General features: G+C 39.7%; 2 protein-coding genes across 2 annotated transcripts; one reads left to right on the top strand and one right to left on the bottom strand.

Annotated features, from left to right (window-relative positions):
* Window positions 1–1,495: 1,495 nt before the first annotated feature.
* LOC127674697 (zinc finger protein with KRAB and SCAN domains 4-like) lies at window positions 1,496–9,742 on the bottom strand. The gene is made up of 3 exons (XM_052170348.1): window positions 9,338–9,742; window positions 7,879–8,005; window positions 1,496–2,187 (listed from the first exon to the last, which is right to left on the bottom strand). The coding sequence occupies exons 1-3, from the start codon at window positions 9,740–9,742 to the stop codon at window positions 1,496–1,498; spliced, it is 1,224 nt and encodes a 407-aa protein (XP_052026308.1).
* Window positions 9,743–16,452: 6,710 nt separating this feature from the next.
* Window positions 16,453–24,236, top strand: LOC127674696 (cancer/testis antigen 55-like). Its single transcript, XM_052170346.1, has 5 exons — window positions 16,453–16,504; window positions 17,268–17,452; window positions 22,619–22,763; window positions 23,393–23,505; window positions 24,042–24,236. The coding sequence occupies exons 1-5, from the start codon at window positions 16,453–16,455 to the stop codon at window positions 24,234–24,236; spliced, it is 690 nt and encodes a 229-aa protein (XP_052026306.1).
* The last annotated feature ends 1,235 nt before the right edge of the window (window positions 24,237–25,471 follow it).

The raw sequence follows: 25,471 nt of genomic DNA, 5'->3' as shown, positions 1-25,471 counted from the left end.
ACTAAGTTATGCAAAAGTGTAATTTGACTAAAAGAGCACTGTGTCCATCAGGCCTGGAAGATGAAGAAACTGTAAATGGATTTTTTTAAAAGTAAAGCTGTACTTATAATATAATTAAGAGTTTATGGTTCTTGAGGGTGCATTTTTGTTAAGATTTGTTCACCAAGGCTGCCACCCACTAAACTATTTCCATATCAAAAGGGGTGCAATTCTGCCAGGCCCTTGACCTTGTCCGTCCTCAATAGGAGGGGATAAGTAGTCTTACTGCAACTTGAATTGCTGGTTGATATCTATGGGAGATCTCCTCTTTTCTGAAGAGAAAGTGAGGAGAGGATTGGGGTGGAGGGAAGGGGAGGAGAGGACTGCTAGCAGAGGAAATAAAGGAAACTAGGGTTGGGTGTTAATTAATAGTAGTTAAAAAATTCTGCTCAATGCCAGTTTCTCTTTGGTGTTAGCCCAAACTCATTTCACACTATTATTAATATGGAGCTTTTTATTCTCTGAGTTGATGGAGTGAATTCACACTGGTGTGTGTTTGTGTGTGTGTGTGTGTGAACCTGCTGTGTCACTTAAAGTAGCTAGCACAGTATAATCCATCTTTCATGAACTCACAAGCCCGGATTCATTTCTTTGACTCCACAGCCATCTTAAGGAAAATCCTCCTCGTCAAGCAGTTGCTGTTTCACCATAAACCTGGGATTCCATCTACCCTAGTTCTAATGGGGACCCTAAGTATAAGCTACATGTCTTTCTTTGCCAGACTACTTCTGGATGACCCCTTCTAGTATCAGATTTATACCACGTCAACGAGGGTACATAAGCCCCACCCCATGCCCTTATCAATAAATTAAATGCACAGACTTTTCTATAGAGAAATCAGCTATACTCATTTAGGGTTAAGAAATCACAAAGTGAACCTCCTTTTAGGTACAGGAGTGGTTTGCACCCATTTGAAAGCTTTCAGTGAGTATATGGAGAACTAATGTGTACAGAGAGAATTACAAGTGGAGTTCAAATGCTTACAAGTTTCTTAGGTTCTTGTGCTTCCCAGACTTCCTTGACAACTACAGTGGTAACACCTAGGGAAAACACAATACTCTTCATCTTGTTCAGAAGTTCCCTGATTCTTGGTTTTGGCTGTCTATGGCGATAAAAATTATAGCCACTGAAACTATCCCATGAATATTAATTCGTTCTGACTTCAGGGGCCCTAATAGCATTTTACATCTCTTCTGAGAAAGAGTGAAGAACGAAACCAGAGTTCATGGTACCTGATACCAGAGGATAGTGTCTGAGAAAAAAAAATGTAGCTACATAGTTGTCAAATTTTCATTTCTTTTATTCATAAAGTCATAAACAAAAATTGTGTGGTTAACACTGAAAATAAAATGCACTGGGAAAGTGTAGACTTTCTATGATGCGAAACATAACTCTCTCAGGTTTTCTAAACTTTTAACCTTATTTACACTCTGTCCATGCAATATGCTGATTTCCTTTAGCCCAGGAATTCTGTCTGAGTTTCCTGACTATGATTTTTCTGGTGTCTGAGAAGGCACCATCGTCTGTTAAACGTTTTCTCACACAGGTTACATGCATAGGGACGGTCAGCAATGTGGGTTAGCTGGTGTTTAATGAGGTGACATTTCTGAATGAACAGTATCCCACATTCAATACAGCTAAAGGGTTTCTCTCCTGCATGAATTCTTTGGTGTTTAACTAAGTTTGTATTACGACTAAAGGTTTTCTGACACCAGGAACACTGATGTAGTTTTATTTCTTGGTGAGTCAGGCAATGCATTTTAAAATCTGAACTCCTCCGGAAGCTACAACCACATTGTTGACATGTAAAAGGCTTCTCCATGGTATGAACTCTCTGGTGCTTAGCAAGCTCAGAAGGAATTCTGAATCTATCCCCACAATGCCGACATTTAAAGGGTTTGTGTACTGTGTTGCTTTCTGTGTGAGCCACAGGTCTTAGAATCTGCTGTTGAGAAACTGAAGCTATCCCTATTTCCCTCCCTGGAAGAGCCTGGCCATGTTCCTGAACTCTGTGCTTATCCTTGTGTTTTTGTCTGCAGTGTTTTTTCTGGGAAGCTTTCTTTCTGGCCCTTGATGGTCTCGCTTCTGTTGTTGATGTAGAGGCAGATCCAGGCTGATCATTTCCCATGACATTTTTTGGCTTAATCCCTGTTCATGGAAAGAAAAAAAATGAGTCAGGTGTTTCATAGAAAATAAAATTTAAAGGAATAGAGAGAAATGTTGATAACAATTAAAGAAACACATAAACTATTGATTCTGGCCCACGTTGAAAAAAATGGTACAGATCTACTCTGTTAGGTACAGCAAAAGGCCCATTAAATAGTGCAAGATGCCACAGAAGGAAATTATAAAAAATGAAAAGGAGGCAAAGAGTTCTGGGATTCAGGAATTTCAGAAAAACAAAAACACTTAGAAGAAAGCAGCAACTCAAACCCAGTATTTCCCAACCCCAAAACTATCTGCAGAAGGCTGCCTAGATAGGCTTACTCCTTTCTCAAACTGAATGTGAAACCATAAGGTAGATATCATACAACCCAGGCTGGACTCTGAAAAGGAATTCTCCTGGTATCTACCAACAATAAGCAGGTTGGAAAGTGTACCTGCCTTCCTGACCAGCATAGAGACTTCCCATAAGGAGAGGAGAGGCAATTATGTGTATAAACAACGCCATCTAGAGAGATGCTGTCATACAAAGGTCAATGAACAAGAAGTATCTTTAACACTGAAGGCAAGAAATATTTTCTCTTAACAAGAGACAGCAAAGTGAACTATCAGGAGAGACCCAGCTATAACAATTGGCTGGCTTAGGAAGTCTTTTCCTCCCCGTGTAGGGATTCTCCTTTCCACAATGAGATACCTGGCCTAGGCAAATGCCTTCTACACACTCAGACAGCATCATCCAGAACTCCTGGTAGAATAGCAGTATTAGAAGAGCCAAAAGACAAAATTCATGCCACACCTAAGGCTCTGAAAACAGAACTCACTGGAAGAAAGCCACATTAAAATAACAAATACCCTGCATGCTAAACTAAGGTAGGGTGAGTGTCTGCTAAAATAGCACCCACAAAAAAGACCTGAGCAATCTTGTTGCAATAGATAAAATCATCAGAGTAGAATAAACATTCACTGATTAGACTAAGAACTAAGAAAGCTGTTACTTGAGTGAATGGCCAATTTGAAGATGGTGCAATCAAACCAGAAAGCAAAACCACAAATGGTGTGTCTTAAAGACACATGGAAACAATATGCTTATAATTAATGTATGGTTTAAAGAAACTCCTTAAAAGGAAAATTTAATATACTTAGATCTGAATGAAAAAGAAAGTTAAACTATATCAAATATATACAGATCAAAATGTATAGAGCATAGGTAAGATGGTTCATAAAGCAATAATCTTTAAATTCTCTCCCCAAGAAACTTGCAAAAAGTAAATGAGCCTATAACCAATGTGAATAGATGGAATTTTAAAAATGAAAATGCAAATCATAAAGTCCTCCTTTTCAAAAACCAGTAATAAAAGTGATAAGTCACTACCTGATAAGTGGATATTAGCCTAGAAACTTTGAATACCCAAGACATAATCCACATATTAAATGATGTCCAAAAAGAATGGAGGAGTGGCCTCTGGTTCTGGAAAGACTCAGTGCAAGAGTATAGGGGAATTCCAGAGCAGGGAAGTGGGAAGGGGTAGATGGAGGAACAGGGGGAGGGAAGAGGGCTTATGGGACTCGCGGGGAGTTGGGGCCCAGAAAAGGGGAAATCATTTGAAATGTAAATAAAAAATATATCAATAAAGAAAAAAATTTTAAAAAGAAAATGCAAATCATAAAGTCCTCCTTTTCAAAAACCAGTAATAAAAGTTATAAGTCACTACCAAGATCAACAAAATCAAATACAAGACCTAGGGACTAACAAGGTGCATAAAGTACAAGCTTTATTACACAAGATTGTAAATTTCAGCACTAGGGAGATATCCGGAGGAAGGCTCACGAAGTCAAAGCTAGCATGGGCTACATTGCACAATGCTGTCTTAAACTACCTTCCCAAAAGAAATGAATATTGTGCATGTGGTGATTTGAATAACCATGACTCCCACAGGCTCATATATTTGACTGCTTTGACAATGGAGCAAACCTAAAAAGGATTAGGATTGTTGGAGGAGACCTGTCACTGGGGATGTGCTTTGAGCCTTCAAAAGCCCATGACAGGCTCTCTTCCTCTCTCTCCAGTGCCTTTCTCTCTGCATGATCGTATATATGTGTAACATTAGAACTCTGGAGATGAAAGGAAGAGAGTTTAAGCCCAACCTAAGACACACAGTGAAAACCTGTCTTAAGTGAAAAATAGGAAAAAAAATGAAATTCAAATGCTCCTATTAATTCACAAAAGAAAAGTATATGGCAAAAATCACACATCTATTTAGGAAAAACACCTCTCATAAATGTAGAAATTCTGTCAATATCATAAATACAGGAAATTGAAGTAAATGCATTCCATCAAGGCATTAAAGGCATTATGGATGGCTGCTTACAAGGAAAATCCTGGGGATTCCCATGAAATCTAAAAAAAAAAAAAACATAAACAAAACAAAAACAACGACAAAACAAGACAAGAAAAATCCAAACCCACCAAACTTATAGGGAGTACACTCTGCTTACAAGATCCAAGATCCAAAAATAGAAGTCTGTGACATCTGTCTATAAAGTGGTATAATGACAAAATAAAAATGAAAACTGCTCCCCTTGCTGTTGTTACAGTGGGAATGGAAGGCTGAGGCACATAAGTTACAAACTAGAGCAGTGTGCAGAGAAGGGGTGCAGCTCCCTGGTATACTAGTCTCAGCACTAGAGTAGCTTGGTGAGTAAGTGTGTCCTCTAAGTTAGTGTGTCCTCTAAGTTGTGGTAGGTGTGATGGCCACGGCTGAAGCTGTATGGGAGGCTGAATCTGGAGAGACTACCGGAAACAGAATGGGAGTAGTACCAATAATACATTAGAATGTTGGCTGTTTTGGTATTTCAGGTAGAATTTGTCTTTTTCATCTTCAAAGAAGAAATTCAGAACAGCAGAATGCATATGCACAGCAGAAAATATTTAAAGATCAAGTTATTATCATAGAAATATAAATGCAGCACTTTGCTTTGGTGTGTGTGTGTGTGTGTGTATGTGTGTGTGTGTGTATTCATGTGTGTATGCATTTGTGTGCAGGACACATGATAACCTGCATGGCCATCTACTTTGGATGAAGAAAACTTAAACAAGCCAGCTCCAACAACCCCCCCCCCCACAGATGCATATACATATATACACAATTGATGGGTGGAGCAAATTCCAGCAACCTTACGGACATATGCATATATACACATGTTTGGTAGATTAAGAGACACTTCAACAACTTTATTTTACCTTTTGTCCATTTATATCCCCTAAGACCAAGTTCTCTATGTAAGAGGAAGTATTACCTCATTGAGAAACAGATAAAATGTTACACAAGAGAGAATTACAGCAGGATTATTGATTATAAGTTCAAAGCACTAACTTTATCTTTTATTCTATAAGCTCATTATAAGTTCAAAGCTATAGATGTTTTTAAACTTTTTTTTTTTTTTTTTTTGGTTTTTTCGAGACAGGGTTTCTCTGTGTAGCCCTGGCTGTCCTGGAACTCACTCTGTAGACCAGGCTGGCCTCGAACTCAGAGATCCACCTGCCCCTGCCTCTGATTACAGGCGTGCGCCACCACCGCCTGGCTAAAGCTGTAGTTGTACATGGCCTTACTTTATCATGGTGCATACCTGTGGCCTCACCTTTTGATCTGACCTAGAATGAAGGATTTCTTTCATCATTAATTTGTTTCAATCCTATTTTTCTTCCTAGAGCACTTTATGTACTTGTAATGTGTGGAAGCTCACTGTATTCATTGTCAGGTAGCCTTTACTATTCTACATGGGAGAGGCACTTACTCCTTTTGATTCAAACTTTAAACTTTTTATCAATTGTCTTAACATCCTAAAATTATCTGAATCAAATTGAGAGTTCTATAAAATCATTAATTCATCTAAACAACATTATTTCATGAAATTTCATCTTCATGATGATGTGTTGGAAATTTGCCCAATAGGGTGGGCTAATGCACAGGTATCAGTGATAAGAGATTATAGGGTCTATCTTTGTCCAATCACACTATGCCAGAAAAATGAGGAATACAGCAATGACAAACATGAGAAGGCACAGCAGCACAAAGAACCTTGCTTGGGGCTGGAGAGATGGCTCAGTGGTTAAGACTGCTCTTCCACAGGTCCTGAGTTCAATTCCCAGCAACCACATGGTGGCTCACAACCATCTGTAATGGGATCTGATGCCCTCTTCTGGTATGTTTGAAAACAGCTACAGTGTACTCATACACAAATTAAATAAACAATTCTTAAAAACAAACCAAACCAAACCAAGACTTGGACAAACCAAAAAGCCTCTGGGTCTGCGTCTTTCCAGGATTCACCCACTGCTGCCATTAAATTTAACAAATTAGTAGTTTTTGTACAAATAAGACTTTGATCTTCTTCAGCTTGACCTTTCCTTCTGCCTTTTTAGATTTCACATATTTATAAAATGTTTGTGTCTTTGAATTAATTAATATAATTAAAATAAATTAATGTACAAATCCCAGGCTATACATTAGCTAAAAATAGTTTGGAATGGTAAGACCCACTTTTAATCTGTATCTTTCAAGTGGGAAAAGTCACCTTAACCTGAGCCACACCTATACAAAAGGTCTACAGGCTATATAAAAGACATGGAAGAACAGTTTGTTTTCTTTGCTTGTTTGTCCTCACTGGCAAGTCCATTCTGTCACTGGCATTAGAGCTCACCTTTTCAGGCTTCCAGAGCACATCGAAGACTACCTGAGACATCCAGTCTCAGGACAGCCAGAGCTACACAAGGTACACAGAGAAACTAATGGCTAATCAACTATTGGATTCTTAGACCATCAGTTGCTTGACAGCTATTGTTGGATGACAGCCTGTAATTCACTTTAATAAAATAAATTATATATAATAAAATATATATTATATAAATTATATATAATATATACATCACAGTTGTATAAAATGATACATATGTTCATAGATATTTGTCCTATAAGTTGTTTCTCTAGAGAGCCCTGACTCATATAGATTTCTATAGATAAAAAAAATCAGCCTCAGGCTCAGCCTCAACTTCATTCTTTATGTAAATTAATTCAAAATTGCGTGGTCTTAAATATAAGAACAAAATAAAAGATTTAGGAAAAGTTAAAGGTATCTACAGCTAAGGGAGTCAAGAGTTTTAGCCTTCATGGCAGAGCCATATACTCTAACAGGACCAATTGATCGTCACTAAAATTAAAAATGTTTATGCTGAGCCAGGTCGTGGTGGTGGTGGTGATGGTGGCGCATGTTTCAACCCCAGCATTTGGGAGGCAGAGGCAGGTGGATCTCTGTGGGTTTGAGGTTAGCCTGGTCTACATAGTGAGCTCCAGGACAGCCAGAGCTACACAGAGTACACAGAGAAACTGTATCTTGAAAAACTAAAACTAAAATTAAAACAAAAAAATATAGAAAACTGTTATTCTATAGAAGCCCATGGAAAGAAGATAAACATAATAGCTTAACAGATAATTACCTCCAAACCAAACATCTGATAAAACATTAGAATCCAGAAAATAGAAAGAAGTTCTGGATTCAACAGTGAAGATGCATTCTGAATCAATTATAGTCCAACAAGGAATTTCTCCCAGGGTGTACTTTTCATAAGAACAGTCCAGGTTACACAACTTATACACAAAGGAAAGGAGTTACCTTTACCTAGAGAGGTGGTTAGCTTGTAGATCTCCAGCATTACATCACTGTAGAGTGTCTTCTGGGAAGGGCTCAGTATATCCCATTCTTCCTTAGATAATTGCATCTCTATATCTTCAAATGTTAACAAGCCCTGAAGAAGAGTATGGACTTGAATACTACTGCAGAAGTGGTTTTAGTTCCTGCCTGTGAATCATGTGATAGGATGCATGCTGAAGAAATAAATTATTAGTAAAGAATTTAGGTGGAGAAACTGAGATGGCCACAAGTAGGCAAGTGGATCAGTGAATCACTTGTGAAATATCTAGTCTCCACTCTCATTGTGCCTGGAGGTCAGTAAAGGTCTAATGAAGCCCGGAACACTAGGGGTCTTAGCCGCCTGGAAAAAACAAAAAACAAGGCTGCCTGAAAAAGGCAAGTGTTAAAATAAAACAATAACAAAAAGCAATCTGACTTCTTCTAGCCCTCTACTATCCAGAAGTCTCCTTGGCTACTTAACACAGCCACAGCTTAAGGTACCACCAGCTTTGGGCATACTGGTATGTTGCTCTAAAGTTTCCTTGATCATTTGCTTTCTTGGGTGCTATCCGTCATGAAGTGATTTGTCTCTTTTCCTTCTCTGTCAAAGATAAAGTGCTGAACGTAAAAGTATTTTCTGCCAGGCCAACTTTGAAATCTAGAATTAAGGAAGGATTTTGTAGGGGAAAGGGAATTGAATAAAGAGAATAATAAAGAGATAGATGAGTTCCAACCTCCCTCTGCATGATTTGATTACCATAAAACAGCAAAAATAAACTCTGCCTGAGATTCTTAGATTGGACTCTGAAAGGAGGTTGTTCCTGTTGTCACTGGGTGTGTAACTTGGATCTCCACTCACCCACAGCACCAAGAGCTGTGGAGATCCAATCACTAGGGTGGACAGGCCAGTAGAAGTCCTTCTCTCTCAGCTCAGGGGTGTATTTTCAACAAAGGATTCTAGTCCCAGCATCTAGAGTCTCTGTACCTCTGTGGGCATTTTTCTCTAATGTGTTTCCACTTAGCTTTCTGCATTATTTCTTCCTTTGTACTCTCCCCAATGTTGTCTAATTTGTGATTCTGTTCTCTACCCTCTACTTTAGTTTCTATAAATGCTGCAACATGTTCTAGATAGCCCCTTAACATTCTTTTCTTGCCTTTCATTTCTGTTTCTATGATCTCAAGTCTTGTATTCTTAGGTCTGCTAGAGCAGGTCCACCACTATCAATTCCTGGTCTTAAGTAGAGAACAAAAAATTTCCCCTTTAAAGCCATGAAAGACTTTGCTAGGGACTCTCAAACTTATGGAGTGACTACCAACACATGATTTTTTGATTCTGCCTAGCTATTTTAAGGGAATGAGAGCTGTCTCACTCTTTGATAACTGTCAACCAAGACATATCGACCTTTGCCCTTTGCCACTGTGCATTACAAGGAATCTTTCTTCTCACCTTGTTGGGAACTGCATCAAGCTGTGTCTCCAAGCAGCTGACCAGAGCCACAGCCTGTTTGACATCTTTGGGATGATGCTTCTGCACCCAGTTCTTCATCGCCTGGGGCAGAATGGACAGGAACTGGTGTAGCACCAGAGCTTCTAAGATCTGTTCTTTTGAGCTGATTTCTGGCATCAGCCACCGATGGCATAATTCCTGAAGCTGGCTGGCAGCCTCTAGTGGTCCCGGTACTTGCATGTAAGAGAAGTTCCAGAACTCCTGCTGAGCACTTTCAGGAGAGCAACTTTCTGTCTGGGAGCTGTCATTACTGTTCTGGTTTGAGTTATCTTGCATAGATTCATTATTTTTCTGCACAGATCCCATGAGAGTGCTGAAACGTCCATCTTCATTCACCTCATTCATCACGTGCTATAGGACCTGTTTTACTGATATCCCCTTGGTATCAACTTTCACAACTGGAGCACTGGCAGGTTGACTTTTCTTCCTAAGGGAGAAAAAGAGGAAGGGAGGGAGACAGAAAGACAGACAGACAGACAGACACACACGCGCACACACGCAGAGAGAAGGGGGGAGAGGGAGAGGAAGAGGGAGAGGGAGAGGGAGAGGGAGAGGGAGAGAGAGGTGTTACATGATACAGATTCACTTGGCATTTATTAGAAATGCCAAAGAAAACTGAACAGAAACCTTCCCACCTCCCCTTGAAAGTCACCTGTCACATACTATGGGAATGCAAGTCTTTTGAAGCTATGCTTTTCTCCTTTGTGTGCCCACATTAGATTATAGCATAGCCCAGTAAAGACAAGTGACAAACAATGCTCTTTTTTGGTGACTAGTTTAGGAAAAGTTGGTGAATGACAAAAACAAGTGCCCAGTGGCTAAAAGTTACTTCATTTGTACATCTGTCCACTTTGCACAAATAGGGCATATTTCTATTTTTGCAGAATGTAACAGGTAATCTGAATATTTCAGTTTCACTCAGTGGAAAACTAATGGCTATGGCCATTAACTCTTTCACAAAAAGCGACATTTTTGCTTCATGATCCCTTTAACAGTTTTGATGTCCACTATATTCACACCAAGAGGAAAACTGAGATATCATTAGAGCAAAGGTAACCAACTTCATCTCAGCAAATGTCCTCCCACAATGGAAACAGACCACAGATATATGGGGATGCACACCTCTGAACAGTTTATAAAGGGCCCTGTACAAATCTTCCTGTGCTTGACATATTAAAACTCAGGTCCTTTAAAATCAAAGGATGGTGATAATTAAGGTTTTTTATTTTTACTTTTTTTTCTATTTTGGTTTTTCAAGACAGGGTTTTTCTGTGTAGCCCTGGCTGTCCTGGAACTCACTCTGTAGACCAGGCTGGCCTTGAACTCAGAAATCTGCCTGCCTCTGCCTCCCACGTGCTGGGATTACAGGCGTGCTCCACCACGGCCTGGTGCTGACTCTTTTAGTGTACCAAGTTGCTGAGCTGTCTCTCTTAAGGTAAGAAACTACTCAGCTGACTCTCTCAAAAGTACCAAGCTTCTGTCTTAACTTTTTAAGGTACCAAGCTGCCGAGGTGACTCTCTGAAGGCACTAAACTGCTGGCCTGACTTTCTCTTTCTTTATTTGTTTTTTATTTTTTTTTTCACATTTTTTGTTTGTTTTTCGAGACAGAGCTTCTCTGTGTAGCCCTGGCTGTCCTGGAATTCACTCTGTAGACCAGGCTGGCCTCGAACTCAGAAATCCACCTAAGTGCTGGGATTAACAGCGTGCACCACCACTTCCCAGCTGATGATTAAGGTTCTTATACACAAGAAATGTCTGGATTAAGAAGAACTAATTCTTACCCAGACTTCACATTTCCTCAGACTATGACTCTGTACCCTCCTGGCTAAGGGCAGTCTTGATGGCCTGATTTTCTCAGAAGCAGGCAACCCAGCAGGAAAGAGCAACAAAGTTCTCAGGATGCAATAAGTACACTAGGACAAGGTTGATGTCTAATTGTCTACCTAGACGCAAGGAATACAGTGGCACTACCAAGATTTGGCTATCAGGAGCCAGTGTCCTTAAAAATAAACAGAACTGTCTGCAGCATCTTGATCAGAAGCTAGTGGAAATGACAAGCTTTGTGATTGCAGTGGTGAATGCCACACCTTACAAGACACCACAGCTTTCTCACACTAAATACACATACCACTGTGATGAACACATATACTTTGTATGTGAGCATCTTAAGACAGAACACTACCAAACATGCTGACTTACACAGGCACCAGACTAGAATTGATTCCAGAGGTTGGAAGTGTCTGTGAGGGTTGCCTGGAAGCCTTGATGAGGACATCTTCTGAGGAAGAGTTGGGAGATAGAAAATAAAAAGGAGTTGAGTACTGCTTGGGCAGTACTTAATCTAAGGATATGGAAATCCAAAACAGGGAGATGTGAATTCAAGGCTAGCCTGATCAACATAGGAGGGCCTAGAGAAAGCACAACTATATAGAAAAATAAAGAAGTGGAGAAAAACAGAAAAAAAGAAAAGGGATGAGAAAGAAAAAGGAAGCACTTAAACTTGCGGATTATGAATCCTTCCTCTGATTGGAATAATCAAGAATCAATATGGTGTTCCATTAGAGGCCCCACTTACCAGCAGACAGCAGCTCCTCCAACCTCTCTCTGAAATGGCAGTTAAACAGAAGCAACCTGCCAAGGCAGGTGGTCTGCTCCTGGTCACACCAAGGGGACTTTGGCTTCCCAGGGGCTGCTTTCCTGCAGGGAGGTCTTGGTCCTGTAGCTGAGCTCACGAAGCGAAGAGTTCCTCTTGCTAAGGCCAGGGAAGAGTCCCTCCTGTAAAATCCCTCCTTCCCTCCCGTGGATTCCACGCCCAGGGGGTGGGGAGTAAGCTCTATTTCCGGGTTTCCGAGGCCACACACTGTGATCGCACTCCCGTATTCTCCCTTTCCCAGAAGGAGACTCTTACCCTGGTCATCAGTTATTTTAGTTTACAACCCATGAAGGCTAGTATGGTTGTGTGTGCAATACCTGCAGAGGCCAGAAGAGGGCGCAGAAGTGTAGAGCGCGGGAGTTGCAGGCAGAGAGAGAGAGAGAGAGAGAGAGAGAGAGAGAGAGAGAGAGAGAGAGAGAGAGAAAGAGAGACAGACAGACAGACAGAGACAGAGAGACAGAGACAGAGTGAGACAGCGACAGAAAGTGAGACAGTGAGAGACAGAGAGACAGGGAGAGTTGGAGACAGAAAGAGAGAGGGAGAGAGAGAGAGAGGGAGACAGAGAGAGACAGAAAGTGAGACAGTGAGAGACAGAGAGACAGAGAGAGTTGGAGACAGAAAGAGAGAGGGAGAGAGAGAGGGGGGGAGAGAGACACAATGTAGGAACTTTGAATCAAACCCACCTCCTCTGTGAAAGCAACAAGTCTTTTGGAATAGATCAACATCTTTGCAGCTGCTGGCTCTACTTTTGCTGTGAGGTCAAGGCCTACTTGGTACTATGGAAACTAGAGACACCCTGTTGGAAGTGGTAGGATCTGAGAAAATGGTTTCTGTGCTATTGGATTTGTAGCTTAATCTTTCCTGCTGCTTCCCACATGTCCCAGGCCTAGCCATGAAACTGAGGCACATCTGAAGGTTTCCTGCTGTAGATCTGGTAAAGGGCGATTCTTCCAGCCACAAAGTCCCTGAAGGACACGGCTAATATGCTTGGACAAAGCTTAGCACTGGTCAGACTGTGGTACCTGCCTCCTTTATGCTGTCCTAACTTCATTTAGTGTGGTAGTTTAGTCCTGGTCAGAACTCACCATAGATCACAAACATTCCTTTCAGGTTTTCTCTTTCTTTTTTTTTTCTATTTATTTATTTATTTATTTATTTATTTATTTATTGTTGTTGTTATTTTGATTTTTCCTTCTGTTTTGTTTTGTGGCAGTCCCTTGCAAGCCTTAATTTATTCTCAATAAATTTGGACCTTTTGAGAAAGGTTGTATTCCTACCCCATCCTTCTCACGTGAAAAACATGTGGAGCTGGAGACATGGCTGAGGATAAGAACACTGGCTGCCCTTGCAGAGGATCTGGGCTTCAATGACCAGGACCCACCCTGTTTCTCACAGCCACCTGTAACTCCTCTTCCAGGGGATCTCATGCTAACCAGCTTCTGACCTCCACAGAGTCAAGGTACTCACACAGCTAACAGATACATGCATTCAGGTAAAAAAATTCATACAATAGAAAAATTGAAAGTATACATTCTACAAATTGCTGTGTAATTGATTTGATTAATGTAATTAATTAATGTAATCATTTGATTTCCAAATGATCACACACATTGAAAATGACAGACTTCAAAATATGGATGCAGGTCAACTGTTTTGATATATTTTGTTCTTCTTTCTTTCTCTCTGTCTCTCTCCCTTTCTTTCTCTCTGTCTCTCTCCCTTTCTTTCTCTCCGTCTCTCTCCCTTTCGTTCTTTCTTTCTCTCTCCCTTTCTTTCTCTCTCCCTTTCTTTCTTTCTTTTTTTCTTTCTTTCTTTCTTTCTTTCTTTCTTTCTTTCTTTCTTTCTTTCTTTCTTTCTTTCTTTCTTTCTTTCTTTCTTTCTTTCTTTCTTTCTTTCTTTCTTTCTTTTGTGTTCCTTCCCCCTCCTTCCTGCATTCTGATGACCTGGAAGAGAGTCCAGCAGAGTTCTTCCATAGTTTCTGCTTCAGTTCCTGTCTCCATTACCAGCTCTGATTCAGGTCCTATCCTGACTTCCGTAGGTAATACAGTTCACACCCTGAGAGTTCTAAACAGCAAGAAACCATTTCCGCCTCTAGTAGTTTTGGGCCCTGGTATTTATCACATTGAAAACAAGACAGGATGGTACCCTAACACTAATGCTATCTGCCTGTGCTAAACCTCTTGGTTACAAAATATTTTGTACAGAACAGTGGAGTGACTATTGATCGCCAGACAGTTACATTTCAACCGTTGCCCTATGAATTTGGAATACATCTCTGATTTTACTGAAGACTCAAATTAAGTGGTTTCACTACAAGCAAGAGAGGTAACAAGTGATGGTAGAAAAAGAATTCCAGAGTAGATCAGGTGTAAAACTGAAGTAATGTGCATATTATCCCAGCACAAATGGGGAGGCACAGGCAGAGGCAAGGGACAGGCAGAGGGACAGACAGAGGGACAGTCAGAGGCAGAGGCAGAAGAACAGTCAGAGAGACAGGCAGAGGCAGAGGCAGAAGAACAGTCAGAGGGACAGGCAGAGGCAGAGACGCTTGGCATACATAGCCACTTCTAGGCCAGCCAGTGCTACTCAGTAGAATCTAGGCAAAATTCAAACAAAACAAAACACAACAACAACAAAACCCAAAAGAAGCCAGTTTCAAGTTTTAAAGCATGGGTTACATTAAATTAACAGATACACACACAGAGAGCCATACCGGCAGGAAAAAATTATATCTTTTTAAAAAAATGTCTTCTCTTAAGACTGTAAAGTTGGATGTATGATTAAAGGAGTATGGTAATAAACCTGATTTACTTGATTTACATCCCTGAGAATCACAGGGTAGGAGCTATGGCTCTGAGGCTAAGTGCACGTACCACACTCCTGCAGAGGACCGTGGTTCGATTCCTACACCCCACAGGCCATCAGACTGACAACTGTTGAAATTACACTGCCAAGGATACTGAAATGTCTGACTTCATCAGGCCAAACAAACACAACTAGAATAGTTCATCAGCAAAGGATATCTCCAGAGTAAGCAGCCAGAGTATGCACTCTTCATACTGGGTTGGAGAATCTGTGAAAATGTAGCTAACACGAGCAATGCACATGAGCAAAATTGGCAAGAAAAACCCAGACACACCAAGAGCTCTACCTTAGAAGACTTCTTTAGACTCTCCTTTTTTTTTACATGAGAAAACAGAAAAAAGACTTGGAAGAGGGAACATTTTCAATGTATTACCTGTCCTATGAAATTTCCTCCATTCCTAATGAGGGATATACTGTGGTAGAAAATTACCTTCTGTTCATTCGAATAGTACCAGCTTAGACTCAAGAAAAAACACCAGGATCAGCGAAAACAGACAAAATTAATATTAAATAGGGTTAAAAATCAGCTAATACTGAAATGATTTTCTGTAAAAGAAATAAAGATCTTGCACAGTAAAGTAAATCAGGGTAACTCTCTGATAAAGTGAAATATTTAAATAAGATGATAAGTGTCCCAATGTAAAAAAATAGATGATCAATATCCAGTTAAAAAATCAATGAACAAAAGACAAGAAACGACCTGGGAATGGCAATAGGGATTATAAAGAAGAATCCAAATAAAATAATTTTTATTAAAGGATATTAAGATTATACTGATAATCTATTGAATGAAAAACACATTAAAGATAGTTTTCATATACTTAGTATTAAAGGAAATTAAAATTTATGGAATACAGTACAAGAAGTGATCCAAGAAATATCTAGACCTAAGTACTTACAATAGTAAAGAGGAACCATCTCAAATCGATAAATGCTCACCAAAGAACTCAGGGGGAAAAAAAAAACGACCACAACTTTGCAAAACAGACACACTAAATACATAGTCACAAAGTCAAATTGAGTACCCTTACTAACTGCCAACATACGGGACTTTTCCAGAGGTTTTTCTATTGGTTCATTCATGTCAAGTGGGTGGGGCTAAATTTCCTAGGTCAGTGCCCCTCATTGGTTTTGTCAGTGATGTAATCACACTGTTGACGCTCATTGGCTGAACTGTCAAAAGTAGCCTGTCCTCTCGTGGTCAACTAGGAGAGGACACAAACTGGAAACCGGGAAGCCACTGTCGAGGTACCCTGTTCTTGGGTTGTCTTTCATTGACTACAATCTCAGTGAGGCCGAAGAAGTGAGCTTGAAAGGAGATTTTAAGCATAGTCAGAAGGTATTGGTGTTGCCCAGGCCTGTGTTGTCATATCACTATGCAGAGAATTCTGAGCAGGATTTTAACCTTCTTTCAGAGGAAGACTGAGCCTGAAGGAAAGCTACAGTTCCAAGGTATGCCTCTGAGAGTCTGCTTATTACCCCATCCCCACTCAGGGAGACTCCTCAAAAAGGCTATCCTCCACCTTAAGGTTCACTATGTCACAAATAGCCAAGAAGGACCAGCTGCCAACCTGGGTGGCCGTTGATCGTGAGGATGTGCCTGAGTTTCCACATTAGGCCAGCACTTAACTGTGTGCCAAGCTCCTCCCGTATGCCAAAGCCGGAGGGTGTTTGCACACACTCACAGAACAGGTGACACAGGCTTTGTGGGCTGTCCTGTCTCTGCCTTCGCATCTTGTCCTCGAAAGTGCCTCTGTCTATCCCCCAGAGAAGGGGGACCTCTCACTTTGAGAGGGAATTTAGCCTTGTTTTTCAGGCACACAAGTATCTGAAGCAGCCAGGAGGCAGGGTTGTAAGGGGGCCACCATAAAGGACGGTGGCCGGCTGTCCCAGCAGGGTACTGGAGCCACATCCCCAAACATCACTTACCCATTATTCACGTGAAGCACACAAGAAAGTTTGGCCAAGCGTCCTGACATCTGCAGGCGTCTTTTAGTGCTTTGTCAGAGGGAGGTTGGAGGATCTAGAGCTCCGGCTCCACACGTGCTCCTGCTGCCGACTCAGGCGTATGTATACTAGGCATAGTATACCAGTTTAAAGGGGCTTCCTGAGCAGGTGGATGAACACACGTTACAGTCTCACTGGGACAGGTCACCCACAGCAGAAAGAGATGACACGGAGGTGCCATTCAGCAGTCACAACCTTAGGATGCAGGGATGGCTGTTGTCTAGTGGTCAGAGAAGTGATGCTGTGTGCTCATTATCTACAGGGGTGGTGAGAGTAGAACTTGTGTGTAGGGGATGCTTGCATTTGACATGGACCAGTGTGACCTTGGTTTTCCTGTGTCGTAGATAACTCCAAGTTTAAGTCTATCAGAGGAATTGTGACTTATCTCTGCACAGATTATGGCTGGATTAATGAGACCATCTTCTTCAGTGTTGATGTGGTGTGTGGAAATGCTCCACTGGATGTTGGGATGGATGTCCTTGCTTTTGTGGAAGAAGATGAAACAAACCGAGCTTTGAAAACCATCAAGGTAAGACTGAGTTTGTTAGCCGGGCAGTGGTGGCCCAAGCCTTTAATCCCAGCACTTGGGAGGCAGAGGGAGGCTGATTTCTGAGTTCGAGGCCAGCCTGGTCTACAGAGTGAGTTCCAGGACAGCTAGGACTACACAGAGAAACCCTGTCTCAGGAAAAAACCAAAAAAAGGAAAAAAAAAGACTTGAGTTTGCTAAACTTCTCTTGTAGTAATGGGATTTTGATATTTCCTCTTGGACTAAGATAAACATTGTTTTGGATATAGGGTAAGAATTGGCATTCTCCTGTGAGCTTAGCAGATTTAATGTTCTAATATTTGTTACCATGATGTTTTTCCAGTTCCTAAATCATTTGTGTCAGTTCTCCAAGTATTTGAACAACATGGTGAATGATGATTCTATCCAACCCTGTAACTTTCATCTTAGTGAAAAACCATTTTCGCTTATGCATTCAACCTAGTAGAACTAGCATGACAAATCCTGTGTACCTCATATTCGTTAAAATACCAATAAAGATATATTTAACACATTACAAATTGTAAGTTCTATTATAAAAATTTGGAAGATAGAGTTCTGTAAACACCATGACTGTGAGTATCACTGGATTGTTTTAAATTATTCTTACCTATATAGTTCTAATTGATTATCTCAACAACAGGCTATATTAAAAAAAAAACCCTTTTGCCTATATTGGTAAGCATTGATGATAATGATGATTGTAGAATAATTCTCTAAATGAGAACTAAAAGTGAATTCATACTATTTTTAAAACTCCCTTTTTGCCATTGCTTGCAAATGTGTGAGACGGAGTGGAGTGTGTGTGTGTGTGTGTGTGTGGTATATGCATATGTAGTTGCATAAGCAGATATGTATAGCAGCCCCAGTTAAAAACTGATATGTATCCTCAGTTCCTCTCCTCAAGTTTACAGTCTCTCACTGAACCTGGAGATTACTATTTGGGTTATTTTGGCTGTCCAGAAAAGTAACAGAATCCTGCTGTCTCTACCTCTCAGTATTGAGGTTATAGATGGGCATCACTATGCCCTATGTTTTATGTGGGTGCTGGGAGCCAACATACAGGTCCTATGGGTTTCACAGCAATCACTTTACCCACCGACACACTTCTCTAACCCCTGGCTTTCTTTATATCTTAATGATAAAGTAGCACTTTACTCTTTCTGCACCTCTCATTAGTTAGATTCATAATAGATATTTTTCCATGCTAGGAAAAATATTTACCTTTGTTAAAAAAATTGTTCATCTTTACATTCTTTTACTTAATACTACCTTTTCTTGGTTTTAATGTGTAATTTTATACAATGTAAGTATGCTCATTGTATCTTTATCTTTTGATTTTAGAAAGGATTGTAAAGCCAATGTCAATTTATCATTTACACAGTTATTCAATTCTTTTTACTATTTATTCTTGCTTTTATGAGAAAACAGCTCAATCTATACATCACACATCTCAAGTTGTGTAGCCGTGGCTGGCCTCAAATGCATAGTCAACTTCCCAGGTTGCTTATTCAAAGTGCTGGCATTACAAGCCTCAAATACTATGCCTGGTTTTGGTTTTGTTTCTTTCTAAAAGCTGTATGCATATTGAAGTGTAAATATTCAGATACCCTGATTTTCACATAGGCTTCTAAGACAAGGATCCACACTTTGCTTTTTACCTGGCTAAGTAGTGGTCCTATATCATTAATTGGATCATCCACTCAGTGCACTTTGTTTTAGGAAGGGCAACAGTATATTAAGATATTTCCTTAAGCCTCACAGTCTATCTGTATTCTTTCTTGTGCTCATGGTATTTCTTTTTTAATCTTTTTTTATTGAAAAGGAAAATAAAAACACTTAATGATAAAATTAAAGATTTACATGGAAAATATTTCAAATAAAATAGAAGAGATACATAGAAAAACACATTAAAATTGACAATTTTCATGGAAAATTAAAGAGTAAAGTGGTAGACATGTAAAATGTTGCTAAATTAATTGAAATATGTATTAGAAACATTTTTATGGTAGAATTGAAGATTTACATGGAAAATATTTCTGATAAAATTGAATTATAACGAAAATAATGTTTAAATTTAAGATTATCATGGAAATTATATAGATAAAATGATAGGCATAAAGATAATTCTAAGTTGATTGAAGGTGGAATTATAAATATTTTCAGATAAAATTGAAGATTTACATGGAAAATATTTCTGGTAAAACTCAAGAGTTGTATAGACAAACATGTTGAAATTGACTATTTCATAGAAATTTTTACATAGAAAATGGTAGATATAAAAACTTTCTAAATTAATTGAAGGTAGAATTAGAAACATTTGTGATAAAATCAGAGATTTACATTGAAAATATTTCTGATAAAATAGAGGAAATATAGAGAAAGACATTAAAATTGAAGATTATCATGAAAAATAATGCAGATAAAATGGTAGACATAAAAACATTACTAAATTAATTAAAAGGGGAATTATAAATAGTTTCTGATAAAATTGAAGATTTACATGAGAAATATTTCTGTTAGTCTATGTCTTATTATTGGGGAGTTGAGTCCATTGTTGTTAAGAAATATTAAGGAATAGTGATTGTTGCTTCCTGTTATTTTTGATTTTATTTTTATGTTTGTGTGGGTATCTTCTTTTGGTTTTGTTGGAAGAAGATTACTTTCTTGCTTTTTCTAGGGTGTAGTTTCCCTCCTTGTGTTGACATTTTCTATATTTTATCCTTTGTAGGGCTGGATTTGTGGAACGATATTGTGTAAATTCGGTTTTGTCATGAAATATCTTGGTTTCTCCATCCAAGATGACTGGGAGTTTTGCTGGGTATAGTATCCTGGGCTGGCATTTATGTTCTCTTAGGGTATGAGGTCTGCCCGGGATCTTCTAGCTTTCATTGTCTCTGGTGAGAAGTCATGTTATTCGATAGGTCTGCCTTTATAAGTTACTTGCCCTTTTTCCCTTACTGCTTTTAATATTCTTTCTTTGTTTTGTGAATTTGGTGTTTTGATTACTATGTGTAGGGAGGAGTTTCTGTTCTGGTCTAGTCTGTTTGGAGTTCTGAAGGCTTCTTGTATGTTCATGGACATCTCTTTCTCTAGGTTAGGGAAGTTTTCTTCTATAATTTTGTTGAAGATATTTACTGGCCCTTTAAGTTGGAAATCTTCGGTCTCATCTATACCTATAATCCTTAGGTTTGGTCTTCTCATTGTGTCCTAGAGTTACTGGATGTTTTGGGTTACCAGCTTTATGCATTTTGCATTTTCTTTGACTGTTGAGTCAATGTTTTCTACTGTATCTTGAGCACCTGAGATTCTTTCTTCTAGCTCTTGTATTCTGTCATTGATGCTTGCATCTATGACTCCTGAATTCTTTCCAAGGTTTTCTATCTCCAGAGAAGTCTCACTTTGTGATTTATTTATTGTTTCTACTTCCCCTTTTAGATCCTGGATGGTTTTGTTCAGTTCCTTCACTTGATTGTGTTTTCCTATAATTTTTTTTAAGGGAATTTTGTGTTTCCTCTTTAAGGGCTTTTACTTGTTGACTCATATTCTCCAGTATTGCTTTAAGGGAGTTATTTAAGTCTTTCTTGAAGCCCTCTGTCAGCATCATGAGATAAGACTTTAAATTTAACTCTTGCTTTTCCGGTGTGTTGGGGTATCTGGGACTTGCTGTGGTGGGAGAAATGGGTTCAGATGTTACCATGTGGCCTTGGTTTCTGTTGGTAGGGTTCTTGTGCTTGCCTTTTGCCATCTGGTTATCTCTGGTGCTAGTTGGTATTGCTGTCTCTAGTTGGAGTTTGTTCCTCCTGTGGGCCTGTAAGCCTGTGTCCTTACTCCTCTGAGCTCGAAAGTGAAAGCCCTGCTGGGAGATATATCTCTCCTGGCTGGCTGTACACAGAAGGCTGTGGAGTTTCCTGGCTCCCTGGTGCCAATGGTGGCGGGAAGACTTCTGTCCCAGCTGCTTCACTGATCTTATGCCCTGTATGCTCCTGGCAGGCTGTTCACAGAAGACTGTGGAGTCTCCTGTCTCCCTGGTGCAAATGGCAGCGGGACAACTTCTTTCCCATACCAAGGCAACTTGTAAGAGAAAGCATTTAATGGAGGGCTTGTTTACAGTTTCCAAGGGTTAGTCCTTTATCTTTGTGGTAGAGATAGTGGTGGCAAGTATGCAGGCAATGGTTGTAAAGATGTAGCTGAGAGCTTTACATCCTGATCCATCTGCAGCAGGCAGAAGGAGAGCCATGGTATTTCAACTTCTAAAGATTTTATTTTAACCATGTATACACATATCTCTCTGTGACTGTCTGTGTCTCTGTATATGTCTGTCTCTGTCTCTATCTCCCTCTCTGCTTTTGATTCTTGATTCAGGGTCTCTTTGTCAACCCCCCGGCAGTCCTGGAACTTATTCTGTAAACCAGGCTAACTCAAACTCACAGAGATTCACCTGCATCTGCCTACTGAGTGCTAGGATTGAAAGTGTGTACTGCCACTGCTAGTTGTGGTTCTCTCTGTGAATGCATGCCACCCATGTATACATTCCTACAGAGAACAGAGACACTAGTGATAGACTTAACAGCATGATGAGCTGCCTGACATGTGTGCTGGGAATCAAACTCAGGCCCTCTGGAAGACCAAAATGTGCCGTTAGCCTCCGTGCCATCTGTCCAGCCCAATTAGTGGTATTTCTTAGGTGAAAAAAAAAGAGAGAGAATTGGGAGAATACGAGTTTGCCAGAAAAATCCCCAAATTATTCTGTAAACTACAGGCACATTATGTCTGTAGTTTAGTGTAGAGTCAGCATGCAGGGAATTTCTAATTTTTGAAATTAAGGCTGTGAGTGCATTAAGCATAGGTAGGCAATTTATTTTTGGAATCCACTTACAAATCCTCTGAACTAGCACAGACAAAATTTATGTACCTTTTCAAATCCATGGTCATGTTGCGAGCTGTCATTTAAATGAGAAAATGAGGGCTGCTCTGATATGAATAATAAAGTACTTTGTCTCTGACATAGGACTCATATGTCCCAAAAGTCAATTACACACCAACTTACTAAATTTCCATTGTTTCGATGGTGAATCATTGACAAACATACAAAAGTCCTCCCTGTGATTGTTGTTTTAGCTGCAACTACTGTCTCCTTATTTTTTATAGGTGAAACCCATATCTGATCCTATTTATGGTATTGAGCCATCGGAAGTTGACAAAAGACTTTGCATTAAGTGCATCACTGCTGCTACACGGGACAACATTTATATCAGCAAGGAAACTTTCTTCCCTATACAACTTCTTTCTGGAGGTATGCTTTTCATTTTATTTAGTTCCCCAATAATTTTATACAATTAACTTTGACTATAGTCTTCATTTCTCCCATATTCACCCTCCTTACCTACCCACCCAACTTTGTGCCTTTTCTTTTTACACTGATCAAGTTCCATTTGCACTACCTATACTGTGTAAGTGTGGCCTTCCATTGGAGCAGAGTGGACCTACCAGTGGGAAGATTTTTGAAGAATACTGACTCCCTGTACTAGATAATTGTTATGTCAACTTGACACAGGCTATAGTCCTTTGGAAAGAGAGAATATCAATTGAAAAAATGTCCCCTGATGGACTGGTGTATGCCTTTGCACTCAACACTTTTTGAAACCTTGTAAGCAATAAATCACTCTGGAGAAACCTAACTGAACAACCTAAAAGTTTAAAAAGAAAAACTAAAGAAACAGTTAATAAGAAAGGAAAAAAGAACATTAAAAAAGTATTGTATTCTGTAAAGCAGGAAAAAATTATTCTTCCTAGAGAAAACTAAAAATGAATTAGAAGTCCCGCCTATGACTCATACAAACTGAACTCCTTATGCCTTAGGAAATATGATGTGACCGAACTGTATTAATACTTAATTAATTCTCACTTTCTTGGCTGTTTTAGCTTTCAGGCCTTTCAGAGGAGACTTACTGCTCATTGAGTATTCCATAAACTGGGGCACTTCAAACATCAAAATTCATTCTGCGAGCCCTCTAAACTCTCAGTATATGGACGAGGTAATTCACCTCCATGTTGTCTTGTCATGGGTAGGCAGATGCCTCTCCTTCTTACTGACCCTTTTCTTGTCCAGGATTTTGTTTAGTATGTTTGGCAGTATGTCCCCTGCCAGAGTGGACACCTGTGTTCACTGACTGAAAAGGAAATAAGCAGAGAACATTGTAGTGTGTGTGTGTGTGTGTGTGTGTGTGTGTGTGTGTGTGTGTTTAATTCCTAAATGTGTGCTTAATTCTAAGTTGTGTGTTTTCCTTGATGTTAGGCTGTGCTGTGGACAACAGTTAGAAAATCATCTTGGCTATGAGGAAATTGTGGGGAAACATTCAGTGCTTTGGGTTTGTTCAGCCTACTGATAAAGGCAGGTCAGACCTTGGTTAGGACAGCCTGAGACTGAGTTGTAAAGTCAGGGAGGTAGAGTGTGAGGTCATGGTGTGGTGAGAGACCTGCTGATTGGAGCTGGGAGTCTGGGGGTGTGGAGGGCCGTCTGTGGTGGGTTACATTGCTTCCCCAGACTCACTACCATTGTTTCTCATCATAGGTTTGTGTTACTAGTATTGATGGAAGAAATGGCGTGGTGGATGACATCGTCTTTTTCACCCTGGATTATCTCCATACACCTCCTGGTTATACACCAAGGTTATATGATATTGTCAATGTGATTGTTGTGGATAGCATCCAACCGTATTGTTCTTGCAGAGCTGTGTCAATGACCCCAGTGGAAATGGTGTATTAGCCATGCCTTATATTTCATTTTTGACCTTATGTCCAATGCTCTGCTGTAGTAAAATTGTATGGACAGGTAATCCAAAGATTTGTGTGCTATTGACTCTTTTATTCTGAACACCCTGGTAATTTCATTGACAACCTGACTCACTTTAGGCAGGTAGCTTGTCAGTTCAAAAACATGTGCTATTGGATAGTGATTTAACAAGCAAACACCCCCAATGTCAGGTAAATGCATTATTCTCATAAACCGGAGCAGATTCTCTGCTGCCAGTGGCCTTTTGGGCCTCCAAGCACCACGTGGGAGAAATGTATTTAGCTCAATATCCCAGGAGTGAGCAGGCAAATGTAACCAGGTATGATTTCACCTTTCAGCTTGCCTTCCAATTTGTGTGTCTTTGAGCCTTTCCAAAGTTTATTTCTCAATGAAAATTTTCATTCACTACCAGCACTTCATTTGGTAAATATTGTGCTTATCTATAGATCCTCTTCCTATGCTTGCATTTCATCCCCATAAAAATAGAGTATTAGCTAAGTCATTTTCTCTCTCAAAGCAGTTAGAGTAGTTCTTAGGAGATCCTATGGGCAGACCAACAGTTATAGACTAGTGAATAAATTCACTGGGCTGTATTAGTGCTTTGTTATATAGTTTATTAGGATTGAAATTGTTCCATAATCCATTAAGAACTCATTTAAAGCTGGGTGATGGTGGTACAAGCCCCTTTAATCCCAGCACTTAGGAAGCAGAGGCAGGCAGATCTCTATGAATTCCAGGCCATTCTGGCCTAAAGTTTGGTGTTCCAAGAACAGCCAGGAATACAGAATGAAACCCTGTCTCAAAACAGAATAAAACAAAAACTCATTTAAATAAACATTACCATATATTTGTAGTATCAATTCTGACCCATTTTAATGGGAGAGGTGTTGTTCATCAGAAGAAAGCTCGGAGTCCTTTGGTACTCACATTGCTGACCCAAAAAGGGAAGTGTCTGAGAAATCTGTATCTAAATGCATCTTAAGGCTAGTGATAACTCACTGATTCAGCATCACTAAGAAGCAGTCGTATGTATTTTCCATGAATTGGCCAGAAAATCATGTCCTTAAGTAAACAGAGTTTTCCACATTTAACCCTGCCTTTAATTTACCATCACAGCTATAAAAGAAAAATAAAACAAAGCGAAAAACCTTCTAAGTGGCATTTCCACAGCCTTGACTTCTCAGTAATTTCTGTGGTTAGCCAAATAA

The sequence above is a fragment of the Apodemus sylvaticus genome, chromosome X (assembly GCF_947179515.1).
Source record: "Apodemus sylvaticus chromosome X, mApoSyl1.1, whole genome shotgun sequence".
NCBI lineage: Eukaryota > Metazoa > Chordata > Mammalia > Rodentia > Muridae > Apodemus > Apodemus sylvaticus.
Note: the sequence above shows the minus strand (reverse complement) of the source record. Positions and strands in the feature narration are given on the sequence as shown.